The following is a 20000-nucleotide window of genomic DNA, read 5'->3' as shown; positions in this document are numbered from 1 at the left end:
TATTTTTTTTTCTATCAATGTAATTCCTATTTGGAATTACTGCTTGCATATTATGGTGTTTTACACATATTTGTGTATGCTAAACTCAGAAAGTATGAGTAGATTTTAAGCTGAAAAGCACAAAACTTTGTCTCTAGTTCTAAAAAAAGACAATGATGTTTGAATTTCTGAATTCTAGTAGCAGTGAAGAAGTCCTTTTAAGAATGAAATTTAGATGCATTTATGATTACAGACAGCATTCTGACTTACCCATTCAAGTTTTATTTCTGCTTGTGAGCATCATGAAATAGTAATTTTGTGTTGGTGCCATGTAAAAAGCACCCAGTCCACACTGTAAAGTGGTAGGCATTTGGAAGGGCGTCGAGCTGTAAAAACCATACCAAAACTAACCTTGCTCGTGATCCTGCTATGTAAAACAACACCCAGTCCACTCTGCAGAGTGGTTGATGTTAGGAAGGGCATCCAGTTGTAAAAACCAAACCAAAACTGACCTCAACTGTGCTGTTGCCACATAAAAAGCATCCAGTCCACATTGAGAAGTGGCTGGCATTTAGAAGGGCATCCAGCTGTAAAAAGCCCTGCCAAAACTGACCTCACTTATGCTGGTGCCAGGTAAAAAGCACTCAGCTCACTCTGCGGGGTAGTTGGTGTTAGGAAGGACATCCAGCTAGAGAAGACTGTGCCAAAACAGACACAGAAGTCTGGTACAGGCTCCTGCCTGCCCAGCTCCTGTTAAATCATCCAACCCATGCCAGCACGGGAGGTGGACATTAACTGATGATGATGATGATGATGATGTGTGTGTGTGTGTGTGTGTGTGTGTGTGTCTGCACCCATGTGTGTAGAGGCAATACTCAAGATTCCACCATTCTATGTTCTTCAAACTTTTGAAAGATCAATGTGTATGACAAACAGGTAGATGAATCTCAAGGGCTGCTGATACTGGAAGTGATAGAAACTGACAATAAACTATTCTGAGAATTAATTTGACCAGAACAAATACATAGAATGCAATATGGTAATGTCATTAATTCGGAGACTCCTCTGCAAGAGGTAGAATTAAAGGTCCTCGCATTTTCTCCAAAGTCAAGCAACATTAGAGGGGAGTCCATAGGTAATCAATACCAAATATCTAATGCAAGCGGTGAGTGCAGAACAAGCATTTTGAGTTTGTCAGGAAATAGATCTTCACTGGTATCAGATGCAAAAGAAAGGCCAAACACTTTAACCTATGAAATAAAGACAATGAACTGTTAGTATACATTACTGAATAGGAGTAAATTATATAATCAGTGGAGCCTACGCCTTTCTTCCAGATGCCATTCACTTAGTTGAAGAATAAGAATGGCAATTATGTATTTGCAATTGACTAAATGAAGGGAAATGCATTTTGTCTTTAATGATACTGGTGAACAAGGCTGCACTCAAGACATTTTAGACCTGTAGATCCCTAAATGACAAGGATTAAATTTCCAAGAAAGTAATTAACAAAACAAGGGCGCAAACTCACAAAAAAAAAAAAAAAAAAAGGTAGGATAGTAAAGATTATTTGAGAAATTGTGTAAGCCCTCATTCAGCTGAGTTTATGGTATACATTCAAATAAGGGTAGCAGTAATCTATCTTAATTTTCATTGGAATCTTAAGTGGAAACTTTCCTACCTCTCAAATTTGAGACATTTACCTACATAAGACTTGATATTCATGATTCAATAGTAATACTTAGACTAAACTCTAAATGGTGCTAAATTAAAATCTAAATTAAGTCCAACCACATATACTATACTATAATATATATATATATATATATATATATATATATATATATATATATATATATAGGGAGCAGTAAATATATTGTCGTTTACATTACACAAAACTGAAAATGACACTGTCATCTCATTTAACAGATATATTTACCAAAATTACATAAAAATATCCTGAAATATTAAAAAAATAAATTTATTTAATAAGATCGCCATTGGCTTCAAACTCCAGATGACTTCGGAATCTCTCGCAACTCTTCTGGATAGTCTCCTTGTTTAAGTTGGTGAATGCTGCAATAATCCTTGCCTTCAGTTCATCTTTGGTGTTACAAGGAATTTTGCTGGTGTTTCGCTTAAGCGCACAGCACACATAATAACCAAGAGGGTTGCAGTGTAGGTAGTTAGGTGACCAGATGTTAGGGGTGATATGGTCACAGAAATTGTCTGACAGCCATGATTAAGTTCTCCTGCTTCTGTGGCATGGTGCAGAGTCTTGTTGCCAGACATAAAGTCTTCCAGCAGCCTCCCTCTCAATCCAGGACAGCACTACCTCCTCCAGGCACTTGATGTAGGCCTCCATGTTGAGTCTGAGGTCGTGTGGGAAGATGAATGGAGACATAACGTTGCCATCATTAGTGATCACCATAATGTTGACTGGACATTTGATTTTTATAACTCTTGATACATGTCTTTGGATTGACCCCAAAACACTCTGAAATGTTCATATTGGAGCTTCCGGCAGGAATACCAAGCAGTACAGCATGTCATTTCCAAATTTCTAGCAGAGTGAATTGCATCATGGTGCTGTTTTTCTCACAGACAGTGCCCAACTGACCCTACTATATTGTGTTGTCAACAAAATCAAAAACAAACAATGTACATGCGCAAAATTAAAAATATAAAATGGCGACAATTTACTCATCACACCTTATATATATATATATATATATATATATATATATATATGGCCCTGCTCAGTATGTAGAAAAGGAGTAGGTAGTAACTCTATAAGATGTACCCGGTGCAAGCTATGGACACATAAGAGGTGCAGCAACATCAAAGGCAGGTTAACTAGCAAGTTAGTTTTTGTTTGTGGCAGATGTTCAGGTGCAATAAAGACTGCAAACAAACAGGAAACAACTTCTATCTCATTCCAGGGTGAAAAACTAGAGGTAGTCGATAGCTTCCGCTATCTGGGCGACCAAGTTAGTAGTGGGGGTGGGTGCGCTGAAAGTGTAGCTGCTAGAATAAGAATAGCCTGGGCAAAGTTTAGAGAGCTCTTACCCCTGCTGGCGACAAAGGGACTCTCACTCAGAGTAAAAGGCAGACTGTATGACGCATGCGTACGAACAACCATGCTACATGGCAGTGAAACATGGGCTGTAACTGCTGAGGACATACGTAAGCTCGCAAGGAATGAAGCCAGTATGCTCCGTTGGATGTGTAATGTCAATGTGAATACCCGTCAGAGTGTAAGTATCTTGAGAGAAAAGCTGAACATTAGAAGCATCAGTTGTGGCGTGCAAGAGAGACGATTGCGCTGGTATGGACATGTGGTGAGAATGGAGGAGGATAGCTGCGTGAAAAAGTGCCACACCCTAACAGTTGAGGGAACCCGTGGAAGAGGTAGGCCCAGGAAGACCTGGGCTGAGGTGGTGAGGCAAGACCTTCGTACATTGGGCCTCACCGAGGCGATGACTACGGACCGAGACCTTTGGAAATGGGCTGTGCGTGAGAAGACCCGGCAAGCCAAGTAAGATCGTTGCCAGTGCCCCTGGACTGGTTCTTGTGCGGGTGGCACATGAGATGCACCATTTTGAGCGTGGCCGTTGCCAGTACCGCCTGACTGGCTCCTGTAGGATTTTCGAGCGAGATCGTTGCCAGTGCCCCTGGACTGGCTTGTGCGGGTGGCACATAAAAGACACCATTTCGAGCGTGGCCGTTTTCGTGCGGGTGACACGTAAAAGCACCCACTACACTCTCTGAGTGGTTGGCGTTAGGAAGGGCATCCAGCTGTAGAAACTCTGCCAAATCAGACTGGAGCCTGGTGTTGCCATCCGGTTTCACCAGTCCTCAGTCAAATCGTCCAACCCATGCTAGCATGGAAAGCGGACGTTAAACGATGATGATGATATATATATATATGTATATATAATCAAAAAGGAAAAAATCAATCGTTGCTAATAGTGACTGTGGGTGCAGAGTAGCACCTACATTGCTACAAACAAGTGTCAAAGACCCTTATAGTCACAAATAGTACATTGTCTATGTACTGAGAGGAGAGATAACCACCTAACTGCGAGCAACGTCATTATACTAACAAGCTAGTTTTGCCTGGATTTAGAACTCATCAATAGTGATCACTTCATTGCTGATGGTTAAGCTAAATCCTACCTGACAGTATATAGTATTTACCATATGAATCAATAGATGATTCAGCAAAATGGTCATGTGAAAAAATATATATTTCATCATCATTATTATCAATGCTTTGTATGACATCAGTTCTGCTGCGTTGGGCAGGTCCCCTTGGGTACAGCAATGTGCCACATATCTCAGCTCTCTGTTATCTCCTCAAGCTATTTATATTTAAGCCTTAAGCATTCAAACCAGTCATATTTGGCTAACATATCCTACTTGTATATTCAAACTGGTCAGATCCAACTGCTCACACCTACCTCACAATTTCATTCTGAAAATATACAATCAGATCATCATAATCTTCAGAATGTGAGATAATGCATGATTAATTTAAAACAATGTGATTAAATAAGCATTACATTTGACAGAGTAATGTGGATGCTAAAGAGTTGATAGTAAAGTTGCAGCATAAAAGACTTTTCACAAGAGAACTTGTGCCACTAGATCCAGGAACTATTTCTGTACAAATCAATGTAGTGTATACTACTGTACAGCACACCAGTCAATCTATACAATTCTAAATAAGTCAATCAACCGGTAATCTGTTCCATGATGCTTGCAGTTGAATTTATACTAACTTGCAACTTACACATTGTATTTATCACATTAATGCACACTTGTTTCAAGCATAAACTATAATGAGATCAATTCTTTATGCAATAGCATGAATCCTAAACTAACTTGTTTATTCGCTGAAAAATTTATCAGAGGATGGGGAGAGAAGAAAGAAAAAAAAAGAAGAGAAAATGGTGAAAGAAAAAGAAATAAAATAAAATATGATAAAAAAAAAAAAACTACTGGAAGGTAGAGTGAATGACAAAATCATTGTTAGTGTGAAACAACACATAGAAGCCATTGAGATGGGAATAGTTAGAATATAATATTGATACACAAATCTTTTCGGTTCACAGAAATAACGAAGAAAATGCAATAAAGTTTAGAGACACTGCTACTACCAATTGCTATAAGGTCTTTATGATACTATATACATGTATGTGTGTGTGTGTATCGATTTGTATGTGTGCGCATACATCTATGTGTGTACATATATACTTACATACATATGTATGTATGTAATACTCATGGCTTAGTGGCTGCTTCACAGAGTGGAAGTACTTCAATTTGTATGAACACAACAAAAATAAATGACAATGGTAAAGTTATTATTGTTATATGATTACTTAAATATAGGCGACATAATTATCAATATCTGGATAAAGATGAACTATACCAAGTTATATAGACCACGGCAACAGTTGTAACAATTGACAAATATCATCTGAGAACCAAGAATGTATGTAACCATATTTATTTTTAGATGAATAAATACGAAGAACTATTTACATAAGTACTCTGAATTTTGAAGAGAGATGTAATATTGGTCAACAACTTTGATAAAAATAAATAAAGAAAAGTAAAGCAGAGTTTGACAAAATTCTTAAATGATAGAGTCAGAAACAAAATTATATTTTTCTTCCATTTATATAATTCCTACCTTCAGCAAAGGGAAATCTTTAATAAATCAAGAAAGAGGATCATAAAAACTTCTAAGAATTAGTCTCATTCCTCGTTACATTAAAAATAGTTGATTAATAAGATAAACTAATCTGTAAAAATATCATATAAATCGTCTGCTTTGAATCGATCAATCTCTTGGTTTACCCTAAAGTCACTCCTAGTTACATAATATCACATTTACTTCAGTTTCTTTCCTGTAAATGAATACCATTTATTAGAAGCTTATGAAACCATTACAAGACAACGTTCCCCTCAATGTTCTTTTTAATGGTTATGCTCATTATTCCGACTCAGTCTACCATCTAGTACTTATATTTCATTAAACAATCTAGTACCTGTTTACCATCCAATGGTCATAGAAACTATCATCGTCATCATAATGTCCACTTTTTCCATGCTTGTATGGGCTTGATGGAATTTACTGAGGCAAATTTTCTGTGGCCAGAAGACACCCTTCCTGCTGTCAACTCACCTCACCTGCTCCCAACAAACAAACACATTTTCGCAGAAGAAAGGAAACAAAGACCACTGCTGGAAAAGTGATGACACTTGTTTACAACTATCATACGAGATCAAGGCAAAGAAACAGTAACACACCCATAACATACACACACACACATCATCATCATCATTTAACGTCCGCTTTCCATGCTAGCATGGGTTGGATGATTTGACTGAGGACTGGCAACGGCCACACTCAAATGGTGTTTTTTACGTGCCACCTGCACAGGAGCCAGTCCAGCGGCACTGGCAATGACCTTGCTCGAATATTTTTTCACGTGCCACCGGCACAAGTGCCAGTAAGGCGATGCTGGTAACGATCATGCTCAAATGGTGCTTTTTATGTGTCACCGGCACGGAAGCCAGACAGCTGCACTGGCACATACATATATATAATGGGCTTCTTCAGTTTTCATCTAACAAATTCACTCACAAGGCTTTGGTTGGCCCAGGATTATAGTTTAAAATACACATGCCCATGGTGCTACACAGGGAGACAGAACTCAAAACCATGTTGCTGAGAGGTAAACTTCTTACTACATGCCTAATGTAATGCTCATTTATTCATATTTCGAATAAATCCTGCATCATTTTGTAACTTGAATACAATGATGTGATTGTTAATTTATTTTTACAATGACGTTGTAGGATAGGTGTGAGAAGTCAGATCTGGCTTGAACATAAAACAGGTTAAGTATATGGGTCAGATACAGGCCAACTTAAATGCTAAAAAGTTAAAGAGGTCTGAATGAAAACCTTCCATCAAAATTTCGTGTTAAGTGATGTTTCAACACCAACTTCCTAAAAACAAAGACTTTTTACTAAATTCTTCGTTATTTGCATAATTAACTGAAACAAAGGTGGTGTATTTGAGCAGAAATTCAGTAACAAAAAGGCTTAAAGATATGAATAACAAAGAATCACTGAAAGTGATAGAAACACTCAGTTACTTGAAAGCCAGGAATGGTTTAAGTGTTGTTGGTGTTGGTTTATTTCTTCAGTGGCAATATGGAAGTGCTGTTTGTCTGTCCCTTTCTCTATCTCTCTCTCTCTCTCTCTCTCTCTCTCTCTGTGCACACAGACACACACACACTTTCACATCAGTTAAAAAAAAAAAAAAAAGCAGACTGTAGGAGAGGATGAACTGAGCAGAGTCTTTGATGAACAGGTTACTGCAATGAAAATCCGGAAATGGTGACCATTAACTATTTTAATAAAACGGTCTGTCTTACAACTGGAACAGATTGATGAGAATATCCAAATCATCTCAAATTGCGTTCAGTCACAGAAGAGCCAAAAAAAAAAAAAAAAGCAATTAAAAAAATGAAAATAAAAACATAATAAAAGTTAAAAGGTAAAAAACCTGAAAGAAATAAAATTGAACATCAAATGCTAAAGCACAGAAAATAGATGGTGGTCCTCCAACATGTCATAGCCTACTGGCTGGAAGTCGTAAAAGAGTGCTTAGAAAATCTAAAGCTAAAAAAAAAAAAAGAAAAAAAGAAAATGAAAAAACAAAAAGTGAATGTTATGTTATCAGATACCGCCATCTAGCCTGCTTAGGAAGCCAGAGACCTAGTCTATGATGATATGCTCATGTGAAAGTGTATGTGTGTGTGTATCTTTGATACATGCCTTGGAAAAACAGGAACTAAAACAAAATTTTCTCTCATTTGTAATTAGTTAGTTGTAAGATAGAGAACAAATGCCAAATAATTAGACAAAATAACAATAGAAAAGGTAAAAAGAAAAAAGAAACCAAAAAATTAAGCTTTTATGTTTGGAGAGAAATAGCTTGAAGTCAACCTAATATATTTATTTCCTCTATGACAATCCAAGAAAATTAGCTAATTGAAAACAAACAAGACAATATGGTAGAGAATAAAGAAAAAAAATGTCCTATACTTGGATAGATGATACCCTGCTTCCTTCTTTTGTTTTCTTATAAACCAGACACAATTTACATAAATGTTTCCAACACTGGTTGGTGCTGAGACTTTTAGAAATTTCAGTATTGTCGCAAAATAGCAGAGCATAAGTTCTAAAGTTCAGTGTCTACATATCCTGAATGTCAATATGAAAACAGAAATTGAAATGGTGAACAAATGAAAAAATGTCCATTAATTTTAGCTACAGTGGTTTCACATTGTTACGTTTATATATATATATATTCATTTTGCAAGATTCTTGATGTGAATTCGTGTGTTGAAACAGATATTATTGTATTTGGGAATAGTCATGCTGCCAGTTTTGCCAATGAAAAACACATGCACTATATGTTTGGTGTTCACTTGCTTCAGCTTTATTTCACATTACTTTCCATAAAAGCCAGAAACTGACTAAGAGTAGAAAATACAAGAGAAACACAAGAAAGAGTATTAAGAAAACAAGTATTTGTAGATTAAATTTCTCAGTAGAAGAAAAAAAAAAAAATAACCACCATATTTTCTGGCATTCAAGTCAAATTTTTCAAACTAAAATGGTTGCGTAACTTCTACAGCAAGGAAAATGGTCTGAATAAATACTGCAAAGCAACAAGTCTGATCTTATTACATTTCTGCCAATCCCTTCTCTTGATTGGTACATTTTTATTGACCCCCTAAAAGAATGAAAAGCAATGTTGACCTTGATGGGAATTGAACTTAAAATGTAGAGAGTCAAAACAAACAATACAAGGCATTCTATTGAATGTTCTAATCGTTCAGCCAATTCATCGACAACAATAACAACGGCTACAGCAACCTTTTCATTTATTTGACACAAGGGGGTCATGCAATTACACAAAAACACAAAAAAAAGTTAGTAGGATGCCCTTACTAATGCCAACCTGCTGTTTTTATTGTTGTTTCCGGAGTTGTCCACTCATTCTTTTTTTTTTAACTCTATTTTCCCAGCAGCACAAACACACTCAAATAACTCCTACTGGCCAATGCTTTGTACTACTGGTCACACACTACACGCCTTCCTTCCAAGCACTGCTGTAAACAGTGGAAGTGAGCTAGCATGTTAAAACTTAGTGCACATATACAGCAGAGTTCAAGGTCAATTTTTGCCAAGCAGTTTCACTCTACATGCTTTAGCTTCGTTACAACACCAACAGTATGGATACTTATTGAGCAGACCACATACATCCATATGCTCTACACCAAGCAACAAAACTGACAGCTTTACACATCAACCAGAATATTTTCCAGCTGTTCTGTAACAATTCATGTGAAAGCCCTGCTTATTTTTGGCAAGACAGATATATGTTACTTTACTCAATACCTACTTTGAGATGCATTCCTATGACAGAAAAGCAATGTGCTCTGAAACAAAGCCTTCTTATTTATTTTTCCTAGGGCTAACCTCTGGAAAACAGTGTAATTAATCTTTTGACTTTCATTAATTCTGTGTCTTTAGGCGTCAAGGTCAGTTTTAGCAAACATAACAATGAAAATATCATTTTCTTTACCCTGGAGTGGTGTGAGTGGTTGAGAGGGATGTTGATGCTATATTTGTGGAATGCTCCTTCTGCCAAAACTTCATTAGATGTTATGTTTATGAGTTGGTTTTGTAATTGTCAGATGGCAAAGAAAAAAAAAAAAAAAGTTATCTTAAAAATATGAACTTTTCTTCTTTCCCAAAACAGCAAAGGGGCCACACAAACACAACACCCCTATTCCAGGTAAAATACCTATAACTGATCACAAACTCACAATCATATCGAAGGGATGTTTGATTTTGGTAGAATCAGAAGCAGAAAAAACATCAACAGGAAGGAAGAAGAAGAAGAGGAGGAAGAAGGAGAGGAGGAGGAGGAGGTGGAAGAAGAAAGAAAATATATAATATATCAATTTAATAAAATAAGCAAAAAGTAATCTCTTTGAGAAATACTAAAAAAAAAAATCAATATTTATTACCAATTTTTAATCATTATTCCTACCTTATGATCAAGAAATATCATAAAGATACCATATTCAATAAACTAAAAAAAAACTATTAAAGAGAAATCCTTCACAATAAAGGATAAAGAGAGATAAGATAAAGAAATGTTCATATATATATATATATATCAATATATTAGTATAAGTAATAATATATATAAGTATGTAAATATCTAAATGCATACATTTATAAATAAGCATATGTGTATATATATATGTGTGCATGTGAGTGAGTAAATAGACACATATATATATAAGCATATAAATGCATATATATATATATATATATATATATATATATATATATATATATATATATATATATGTATACACACACATGTGCCTTCATATACATATCTCTCCACACATGTACGTACATATAGACACATATATATATATACATACATATACATATGCACATATGTATGTACATACACACATAGATACACATGCACATAGATATATATACATAATTATATAAAAATAGACCAGCAGGTGCACTGACTTTTTAGTAAAAAGACTTCATTTACTCTAGGTATAACAGCCAGAAACTAACAGGATTTATTAACATGAAAATTTTCACACATGCACAAGAAGGGTGGCATCACCTCTCACCCAAAAGATTTTACCTAGCAGGCATTAGTTTTGGAAGCAAAAAAATAAAGCCGGATACAGGGTGGGTCCCAATTTCTGGGATGTCACACCTTAGTTATTTTGCAAGTTATCAATGACAGTTTTGAAAGTTACTGTAATGAGAACGGGAACTGGAAATAACCTCCACTTTTTTGGGTAATTCTACTAGTCTGCCACTACATTCCTCCATGATACAAAATTAATTTGTGGTCCATGGCAAGAGACATTTTAACAATGCGTCCTGCCCTAACTCTTCAAAACGCCTGTGTTAGAATGGTGGCAGCTGATGAAAGAAAATGTTCTCTATGTGGCCTGTGTGTTTTCTGTACTCTGGCTATTATTATTTTTCTTGTCTACGTTTTGTTTGCAACGTCCTGTACCCAGATATGCACCTATATATACAGGTAAATGTAGGTATGCACATACTTGTACGTATATATGCATATACTCATTTATTATTTGTTTTATATATATATATATATATATAATAATAATAATAATAATAATAATAATATTAGGGATAAAAATCCAGAATTACAGGTAACAACTCAATTAAAATCAATTTATTAAAAATTAAAATTAAATTAAGTTTCACAGTATTAAATATATATATATATATTTATATTTAGGGAAAAGAACCAAGGTTCATGAACTCATCAATAAAAATCCACTGTGTAGTCGTTTTATTATCTTTATTTTATGATATTTACTTTGTATTATATTATACTTATTTATTGTACTTTTACTTATTAATTTTTTTTATATGTGACACTGGATTTTTATCGATGAGTTCATGAACCTTGGTTCTTTTCCCCGAAAACTATATATATAAATGTCATTTTTAGTCTTGAGTTACTTAGAACAATATATATGTATATATATATATATATATATATATATATATATATATATATATATATAGAGAGAGAGAGAGAGAGAGAGAGAGAGAGAGAGTGAGAGAGAGAGAGAGAGATAGATACAGATATATATATATATATATATATATAAACATATATAGAATGTTTTCAGTAACAAAAGAGACTAAAAGTTTCAGGTGAATGTTCAATTATTCCAAGGTACTTGTGTGATAGTAATTATGTCAGCAATCATCAGTTTTGTTCATCAACACACACACACAATGACATTTATTCAAATATCAACAAATTTTTTTTATATAATGAGAGTTTGATATTTTCTTGAAAATTTAAACATCAAACACGCTATTCTTGGGAAACAAATGGGAAAGCATCACCTCTTCATCAAAGAGAAATGTACGACATATGGGTGAGTGGGTTGCAAGTATGTATTGTTCACTTTCAACTAAAGAATTTTTACACACTGTCAGTTCAACGAGACTAAATTTTTACACATGTCAATTAAATCAGAAACATAACACATGAGTTTCTCCCCCCACTTCAATTAAATTTAAGCCTGATGCCTGCATTGCAGAATTCTCCCAGTAAATAACAGTAGAGTTTGTCAGGCAGATTCTTAAACACAGCAATATTCTTCAAATATATAGAATCCTAATTTTGGTTAATCTGTAACTAAGGTAACAAGAAATAAACAAGCACTTCTTTCAAAGTTACCAATTCCAACATTTGCCAACTGTTTCCATTTATTTAATTACCTAGCACCAAACTATTCAACATCAAATTACAGTCTTTTATTACAATCATTAACAGTGTTTCTTGTCAGAGTCATACAGCTAAGAAGATCTGTTTTCAGCTTAATAAATTTATGAGCCAGGACACGCTTATACATTCTAATACAATGCACCACAAATGCCAAACATGAATTAATAGTTCAAAGATTAGGTCACACACACAGTAGATGTTCATTAGAAGTTGTTAAGCGAGTGAAACTATGAAGATGAAAAATACAATATAGAGCCTACCTTTGCTCTTCTTTTTTTTTCTTATTGTTTTTTTTTTTTCATTGTCTTGAAATATATGATTAATATAATTCAGTTGGAATCTCTCTCACTGAAATATCTCCTTGGATGGCTCCTGACCCCAAAATTCCAAAGAAATCTTATAAAGTGGTAAAGCGATTCAAAATTCTGCATTCCCGTTCAAGTACCTATCAAGAATTGAATGCATGCCAAAGGATGGACTGTATTTCAGACATTCCCCAAACAGTAACTCTTGATCTGAACTTATTTACTTCTGTTCAGACACGTGAATACTGATCAGATGAAACATTTCTCAATGAGATCAGCGTCTTGGAGAAAGTAGAAAGGAAACAGCAAACTCTTAAGAGAACTTGAGAATCACCCAAAAAGGTTTCCAAAAATCTGAAGTTTCATTTCAACAAGAGATACAACAATTATTTTAACTTGTAATAAACAATTTTGCTTGAATTCAAAAATGTGAAAAACCTGTTTAAATAAAGAGTCATTTCCACACATCTTAAATTTCCCAAATACACAGGAATGTTTAGTCTCTAAGCTTAAGAAACTTCAGAGTCACCAGTAGGTGCATATTCATATGTGTATGTAGACATGCATATAGACAAATGCTTACACACATGTATATATAACCTTCTTTACTTGGGCCCTCAGCTTGTGAATGGAACCATAGCGATGGAATACAGCAAGTATTGGACATCTATAAAACTGATAGAGCCCTTCTCTTAACTGTGTGTAAAAGAGAAAACCTGAGAAAGTATGAAAACAAGAAGTCTTGACCTTAGTATAGAGCAAGTACTATATTAAACCTACATCACACACACACAAAAAAAAAGCTGAAGTTGGCACCAGTAGGATTTGAACTGAGAATGCAGTGTACCAGAATGAATACTGCTAATTGCTCTTTGATTTTGCAACCTTATCAATAGTTGTTGGCTCTATCTGTTATTGGAGCTATGTTCATTTTGTCTGTTTGTGTGCATATGTGTGCACCAGTGTGCATGTGTTTGTGTTTGCATGTATATGTATGTGATGCATGTGTGTATGTATGTATTCTGCATATTCATGTGTTTGTGTGTGCATGTTTGTGTTTGTATGTATGTGTAATTGTGTGTGTACCTCTGTCTCTTTATGTGCGCATGTTTGAGTGTGTTTGCAAGTATGAATTTGTGTAACTACAAACGTGTCTGTTATGTATGGATGTGTGTCTCAATATGTGTCTTTGTGTGTATATGGTTATGTGTTTCGGTCTCCTTTTGTGTGTGTGTGTGTGTACTGAGCTGGAGAACATCTATCCAACTAACACAAAGATAGTAAAACAGACAGGATAATTATGGCACACAGGCATGCATAAACACACACAGCACAACCATATATGTAAATACAAATGTGTGTGTGTATGTGTGTATATACACACGAGGTGGTGCTGGACAGTTCCTGGCTTTGGGTAAAAGAAAATACAGGTAGATCAGCAAATCATGATTTTATTCCACATATTCTCCTCACAAATTCGCACACTTATTGCAGTGGCCCTTCAGTTTTATTAAGTCCTGTTAAAGAACTTGGAGTGTTGGGCCTCAAACGAGGCTTTTTGTGATAGCCTTAAAGCCAAAAACTTTTCAGCATCCCTTCATATATATGTATGTGTGTGTGTCTCTCTCTCTCTCTCTATATATATATATATACACACATATATATACATGTATATATACACACATATACATATGTATATATACACACACACACATATATATATATATATATATATATATATATATATATATGCATATATACATATGCATGTATATGAACATATAAATATATGTATACATATATTTATATGTTCATATACATACATATGGATATATACATACATACATATATATCATCATCATCATCATCATCATCGTTTAACGTCCGCTTTCCATGCTAGCATGGGTTGGACGATTTGACTGAGGACTGGTGAAACTGGATGGCAACACCAGGCTCCAATCTAATTTTGCAGAGTTTCTACAGCTGGATGCCCTTCCTAACGCCAACCACTCAGAGAGTATAGTGGGTGCTTTTACGTGTCACCCGCACGAAAACGGCCACGCTCGAAATGGTGTCTTTTATGTGCCACCCGCACATATATATATATATCTATGTATGTATATATAAAATGCATGTACCTGCACACTCACACACATGATCGAATAGATAAAAGAAATTGTTACAGTGGAGTTATTTAGATAATTAACTCTGCCTGTACTAGATGATAAAGTGCAGTTAATTACAGAAGTATTTACTTGCCTATTAACGTGGTCTCTACTCTAACATAAACAAAGCATAGTTACAGAATTGTAATTTAGATCATTAGGACTATATTCCTTAGCTATCACAAATTTCTGCCAATTGAAATCTACCCATTAATATTCAGCTGTTAATCTGACATCAACGTCTATTAATACCGGATTGTCTTTGCTGATGCCTGCAAGACAATTAGAGGCTAAATTGAAATGAATATATTGGAAGATGCTCTCATAAATAAAGTTAATTTATTTCAGAGATTTTGCATTCATTTCACTTCACTGGGAAAGAAAGTCAAATGATAGATGAACATCGTAAAATTACAATGTGTGTGTGTGTATATATATGTGTAGATGTGTGTGTATATATATATATATATATATATATATATATATATATATATATATATATATATATATATATAAATATATATATATATATAGAAAGAGAGAGAGAGATGTGTATGTATATATAGATGTGTATATATATATATATATATATATATATATAAAGATGTGTATGTATATATATATTTATATATATAGATGTGTATGTGTATATATATATATATATATATATATATATATATATATATATATATATATATATATATATGTATGTGTACATATATATATGTAAATAAATATTTATAAATATACACACTCAAGCACAAATATAGATACATATTTATATACACACACATGTATACATACATACTTAGACATACATACATATATATATACATATAAACATGCATACTATATATATCACATCCACAATTTTATTTTTTTGTGTGAATGGGGAAGGATAAAAGAAGAGAAAATCCTTTGTTTGATGGCAAGCAACAAATTAGTTTTGTGATGTTATGTTAGAAAATTAATATTCATGTACTTGATAACTCTGGCACCAGAATACTTAGTACAATAATGCCAAAATGGATATTGTGAGCAATACCAACATATAACCAAGGTCAAAAATTCCTTGATCGAGAAATTGTAATAATGCATGTAATGAAGCTGAATATCATATACTATATCCAAAATGCTTTTCACAATAACTGTTAATTGAATCTGATGTCAATAGGGAAACTGTAGCATAAAAGAAATCTGTCCCATCATTAGCAACGCGTAGAGTAGCATTAAATTTATCCTCTCCAGGTTTATTCATAAATATGCATTAAGACAGTCAAAAGCGCACTGAATGAAGTATGATGGTAAATTGAACAGATAATAATAATCATAGGCATGGTGCTGAGGTTCTGAAATTCACTTAACAACCATGTTTTTCAGTGTTCAATCTCTGGGCAGAGTACTGAGTGCAATTCTCTTCTAACAATAACCTGACAGAAGGTCAATGCCACCTAAGTAATATTTGGTATATGGAAAGCATACGGAGGCCTGTTTTATATGCACATTAGTGCTATATACATACAAGGTGGTGCCCCCAAAATGAACTAGCCACATAACTAAAGAGAGGTAAGAAAGTTACAGATGTGTGCATGTATCATTATTATAATCATTTAACATTCATTGTCCCTATTGACATGGGTTGGATGGTTTGACCAGAACTAGTAAGCTGGGGAGCTGCACCAGACTCCAGTCTGATTTGGCATGGTTTCTACAGCTGCATGCCCTTTCTAACGCCAACCACTACACAGAGTGTCTTGGGTGCTTTTACGTGGTACCACATGGGCATTTTCATATGACACCGGACAGGCGTTTTTACAAGGCACCAGATGGGTGCTTTTAGGTGGCAACACACAGGCACTTTTATGTGGTGTCACTGCACTGGTGCTTTTACATAACAGCATCACAATTGCTGTTCACCGCCAGAGGGATTGGTCTTAACTCTTCTGCTGTGGAGTAAGGGTCTTCTTGAATACAGCAAGGCACCAGGCATCTCGGTCCTTTGTCATCTCACCTGAAGGATTCAGTGTATTGAAGTCATTCTTCAGTAATTCCTCTCATGTCTTCGTGGGTTTCCCATATATATATATATATGTGGGTGAGTCAAAAAGTAATGCTATTTTGTTTAGGACAGGTATACTTACCAACACAGGAACATGTATCATACATCAAAATGAAGCTGGTCCTTTGTGGATCACATCCCTACTTCTCAACATAACACATGTTTTGTATGAGCATTCAGCCATGAGGGCCAATGACATGCTGGAGCACACCTTGAACCCACACACCCACACAATTTTTTAAAGAATGCATTGTTTTCATGCACATAGTCAGATAACAACACATGTTGAGTGTGCAATTCATGCACACACGCTGAAAAATTAATGCATATTGCAATTTGCGAATAAATAGTCACTTACCTGCTCTAGCTGTCCGGCCAACACGATGTACATAGTTTTTGGGGTTGTTTGGAATATTGTGATTAATTATCAAATCTACCATTGGAATATCAAGACCTCTGAAATATTAATAAATAAATAAAACTGGTGAGAGAGGGAGAGAGAGAGAGAGAAGGAGAGAAAGAAAAGGCAAACAGAGACTGAGAGAGAAAAGGTCACATAATTAAATGTATGAAGCGAAAGAAAGATAGATATCTGAAGGGAGACATATACTTGCATATGGGTTAGAGAAATGAGAAGTATATGGATACAAGGAGGGGGAGAGAGGGAGAGAGAGAGAGAGAGAGAGAGAGAGAGAAAGAGAGTGAGAGAGAGAGAGAGTGAGAGAGAGAGAGAGAGGGAGAGAGAGAGGGAGAGAGAGAGGGAGAGAGAGAGAGAGAGAGAGAGAGAGAGAGAGAGAGAGAGAGCTCTTCATCTTAATACATACACAAATAGTACTATATTTCACTCAAAGAATAATTCAAGATATGAATGAGTTTCAATAAAATTACAAGAAGAAAAAAAAGATAAATAGGCTAAACATATAATATAACAGGATTTGCCAAAGAAGACAAAATATTCTTGGCCATAATGGAAGGACAGCAACAATTAGATATTGGAAATGCTAGATCCCAAAGGAATGCTATAGTACCATTGGACTTATTTGAGAAGAACAACAATATAAATTACTGTCAGAGAGAAATTTGAAACTGGAAATATCACACCAGTAAATGCATCTATCCAGAGTTAATGGGCATACAGAGGGCAAAACACTACCACAAACTCTGACCAATTTTACTGAAGTGTATAAACATTTCAGTACATTGAATACTGAAACATGAGCTAAGTGTGCTTTATGTGCATCTTGACAACAAAAGTAGAAATAATGGGTACAAACCAAGAAACTAGAGATATTTAGCACTAATTACTGCTTAATGAGTAACTCAATGCTTAAAATATAGTTCCAGAATAACAGAGTAATAGTAATAATGATATATGCATTTTTCATTATTTTTTTCTGTGCTTTATTTTGCTTTGTTTCATCTTCTATCTTTTACTTGTCTCACTCACTGGACTGCAGCCATGCTGGGATACAGCTTTGAAGAGCTTTTAGTCAAACAAATTGACCCCAGTGCTTTTCAAGTCTGGTACTTATTCTGTTGGACTCTGTTACTGAAGCACTAAGTTGTGCTTACATAAGCAAATGAACAACAGTGAAAAAGTGGTGGGGGAACAGGCACAAACACATATACATACACACATACATAATATACATATTTACATGCATATATGATGGGCATCTTTCAGTTTCCAGTTGACCAAATCCACTCACAAGGCATTGAACAACCTGGAGCTAAAGTACAATGTGCCATGCAGTGGGACTGAAGCTGAAACCATGTGGTTGGGAATCAAACTTCTTACCACACAGCCATATCTGTGTCTAAGTGCAAGTTTAATGTACATGTGCGATTATAAATGTGAAGACAGTTGATTCTGTATACGTGAGAAGAAATTCAAAAGAAAAGGTCCATCAAGAAAACTAACCCCAATTCTTGACTGGTAATTTACTTTATCAACCCTGAAGGGCAGGGCCATCTTCACAGTACTATGGGCCCCAGAGCAAATCAATGCACTGAGCTCTACAGTATTTATTGACCACAAACTACAGCATACATAGATCAGAATTGGGCTTCCAGACCCATGAGGCCCTTGGGCAACTGTTCAGTGTGCCCATGCCTTAAGACAATGCTGCTGGAGGGATAAAGGGTAAAGTTAACCTTAGAAGGAATTGAACTTAAAATGCAAACAATGTTAACAGAGCACAAGGCATTTTTCTTATGCTCTACTGATTCTGCTAACCCACCACCCTGGTGATAGTTTCAAATATAGATCCAAGATGAGAAATTTGAAGAGGCTTAAATAGTTATATTGACCTTGGTACTAAACTAACACTTTTTTTATTTATTTAATTTTTTTACCCTGGAAGGATGAAAGAAAGACAAAGCTGAATTAGCAGGATTTTAACACATAGTGTAAATAGAGCAAATATTACAAGGCAAACAACAACAATTCTTTCTACTATAGGCCCAAGGCCTGAAATTTTGGGGGTAACGGGCTAGTTGATTACATCGCCCCCAGAACTCAACTGGTACTTATTTTACTGACCCTGAAAGGATGAAAGGCAAAGCTGACCTCAGCATAATTTGAACCCAGAATGTAAAGAGCCAGAAGAAATGCTGGGAGAAATGCCACTAAGCATTTTGTCTGGCATGCTAGTGATTTTCTCATTTTGCTACTTTGATAATAATAATTTCTTAGATTGGCACTAGGCCAAAAATTTTAAGGGCAGGTTCAGTGGATTATATCAACCTCAGTATTTGACAAGTATTTTATCAAGCCAAGAAGGGTGAAAAGTAAAGTTGGCATTAGCAGAGTTTGAACTCATACTGTAAAAAACCAAAAGAAAAATCTGCAAGGCATTTTGTTTGACACCCAAAGTGACTTTGCCAATACACCACCCTTTATTAATAGAAATGATATGCAAATAAGAATTTGTTAATTATTAATTAAACACAAAACTTTTAGATGAATAATTGAAAGGATATGAAAATTGAGATGTTCATGTCCTTACAATAGACAGGAGAGATGTAAACTGAAATCAGTTCATAGATTTTGACTCTTTTGATATTGATCT

The 20000-nt window shown here is 35.0% G+C and overlaps 1 protein-coding gene across 1 annotated transcript in view; it reads right to left on the bottom strand.

Annotated features, from left to right (window-relative positions):
• The window catches only part of LOC106878420 (putative ATP-dependent RNA helicase DDX49), a 652269-nt gene that overhangs the window by 125699 nt on the left and 506570 nt on the right, over positions 1–20000 (bottom strand). The window contains exon 8 of the mRNA XM_052976052.2: positions 17288–17385. Within this exon, the coding sequence (XP_052832012.2) occupies positions 17288–17385 (98 nt within the window). The remainder of the gene's footprint in view (positions 1–17287; positions 17386–20000) is intronic.

The sequence above is a fragment of the Octopus bimaculoides genome, chromosome 2 (assembly GCF_046866305.1).
Source record: "Octopus bimaculoides isolate indiv1 chromosome 2, ASM4686630v1, whole genome shotgun sequence".
Taxonomy (NCBI): Eukaryota; Metazoa; Mollusca; class Cephalopoda; order Octopoda; family Octopodidae; genus Octopus; species Octopus bimaculoides.
The sequence above is the reverse complement of the archived record's forward strand: the minus strand, read 5'-3'. Positions and strand labels throughout refer to the sequence as shown.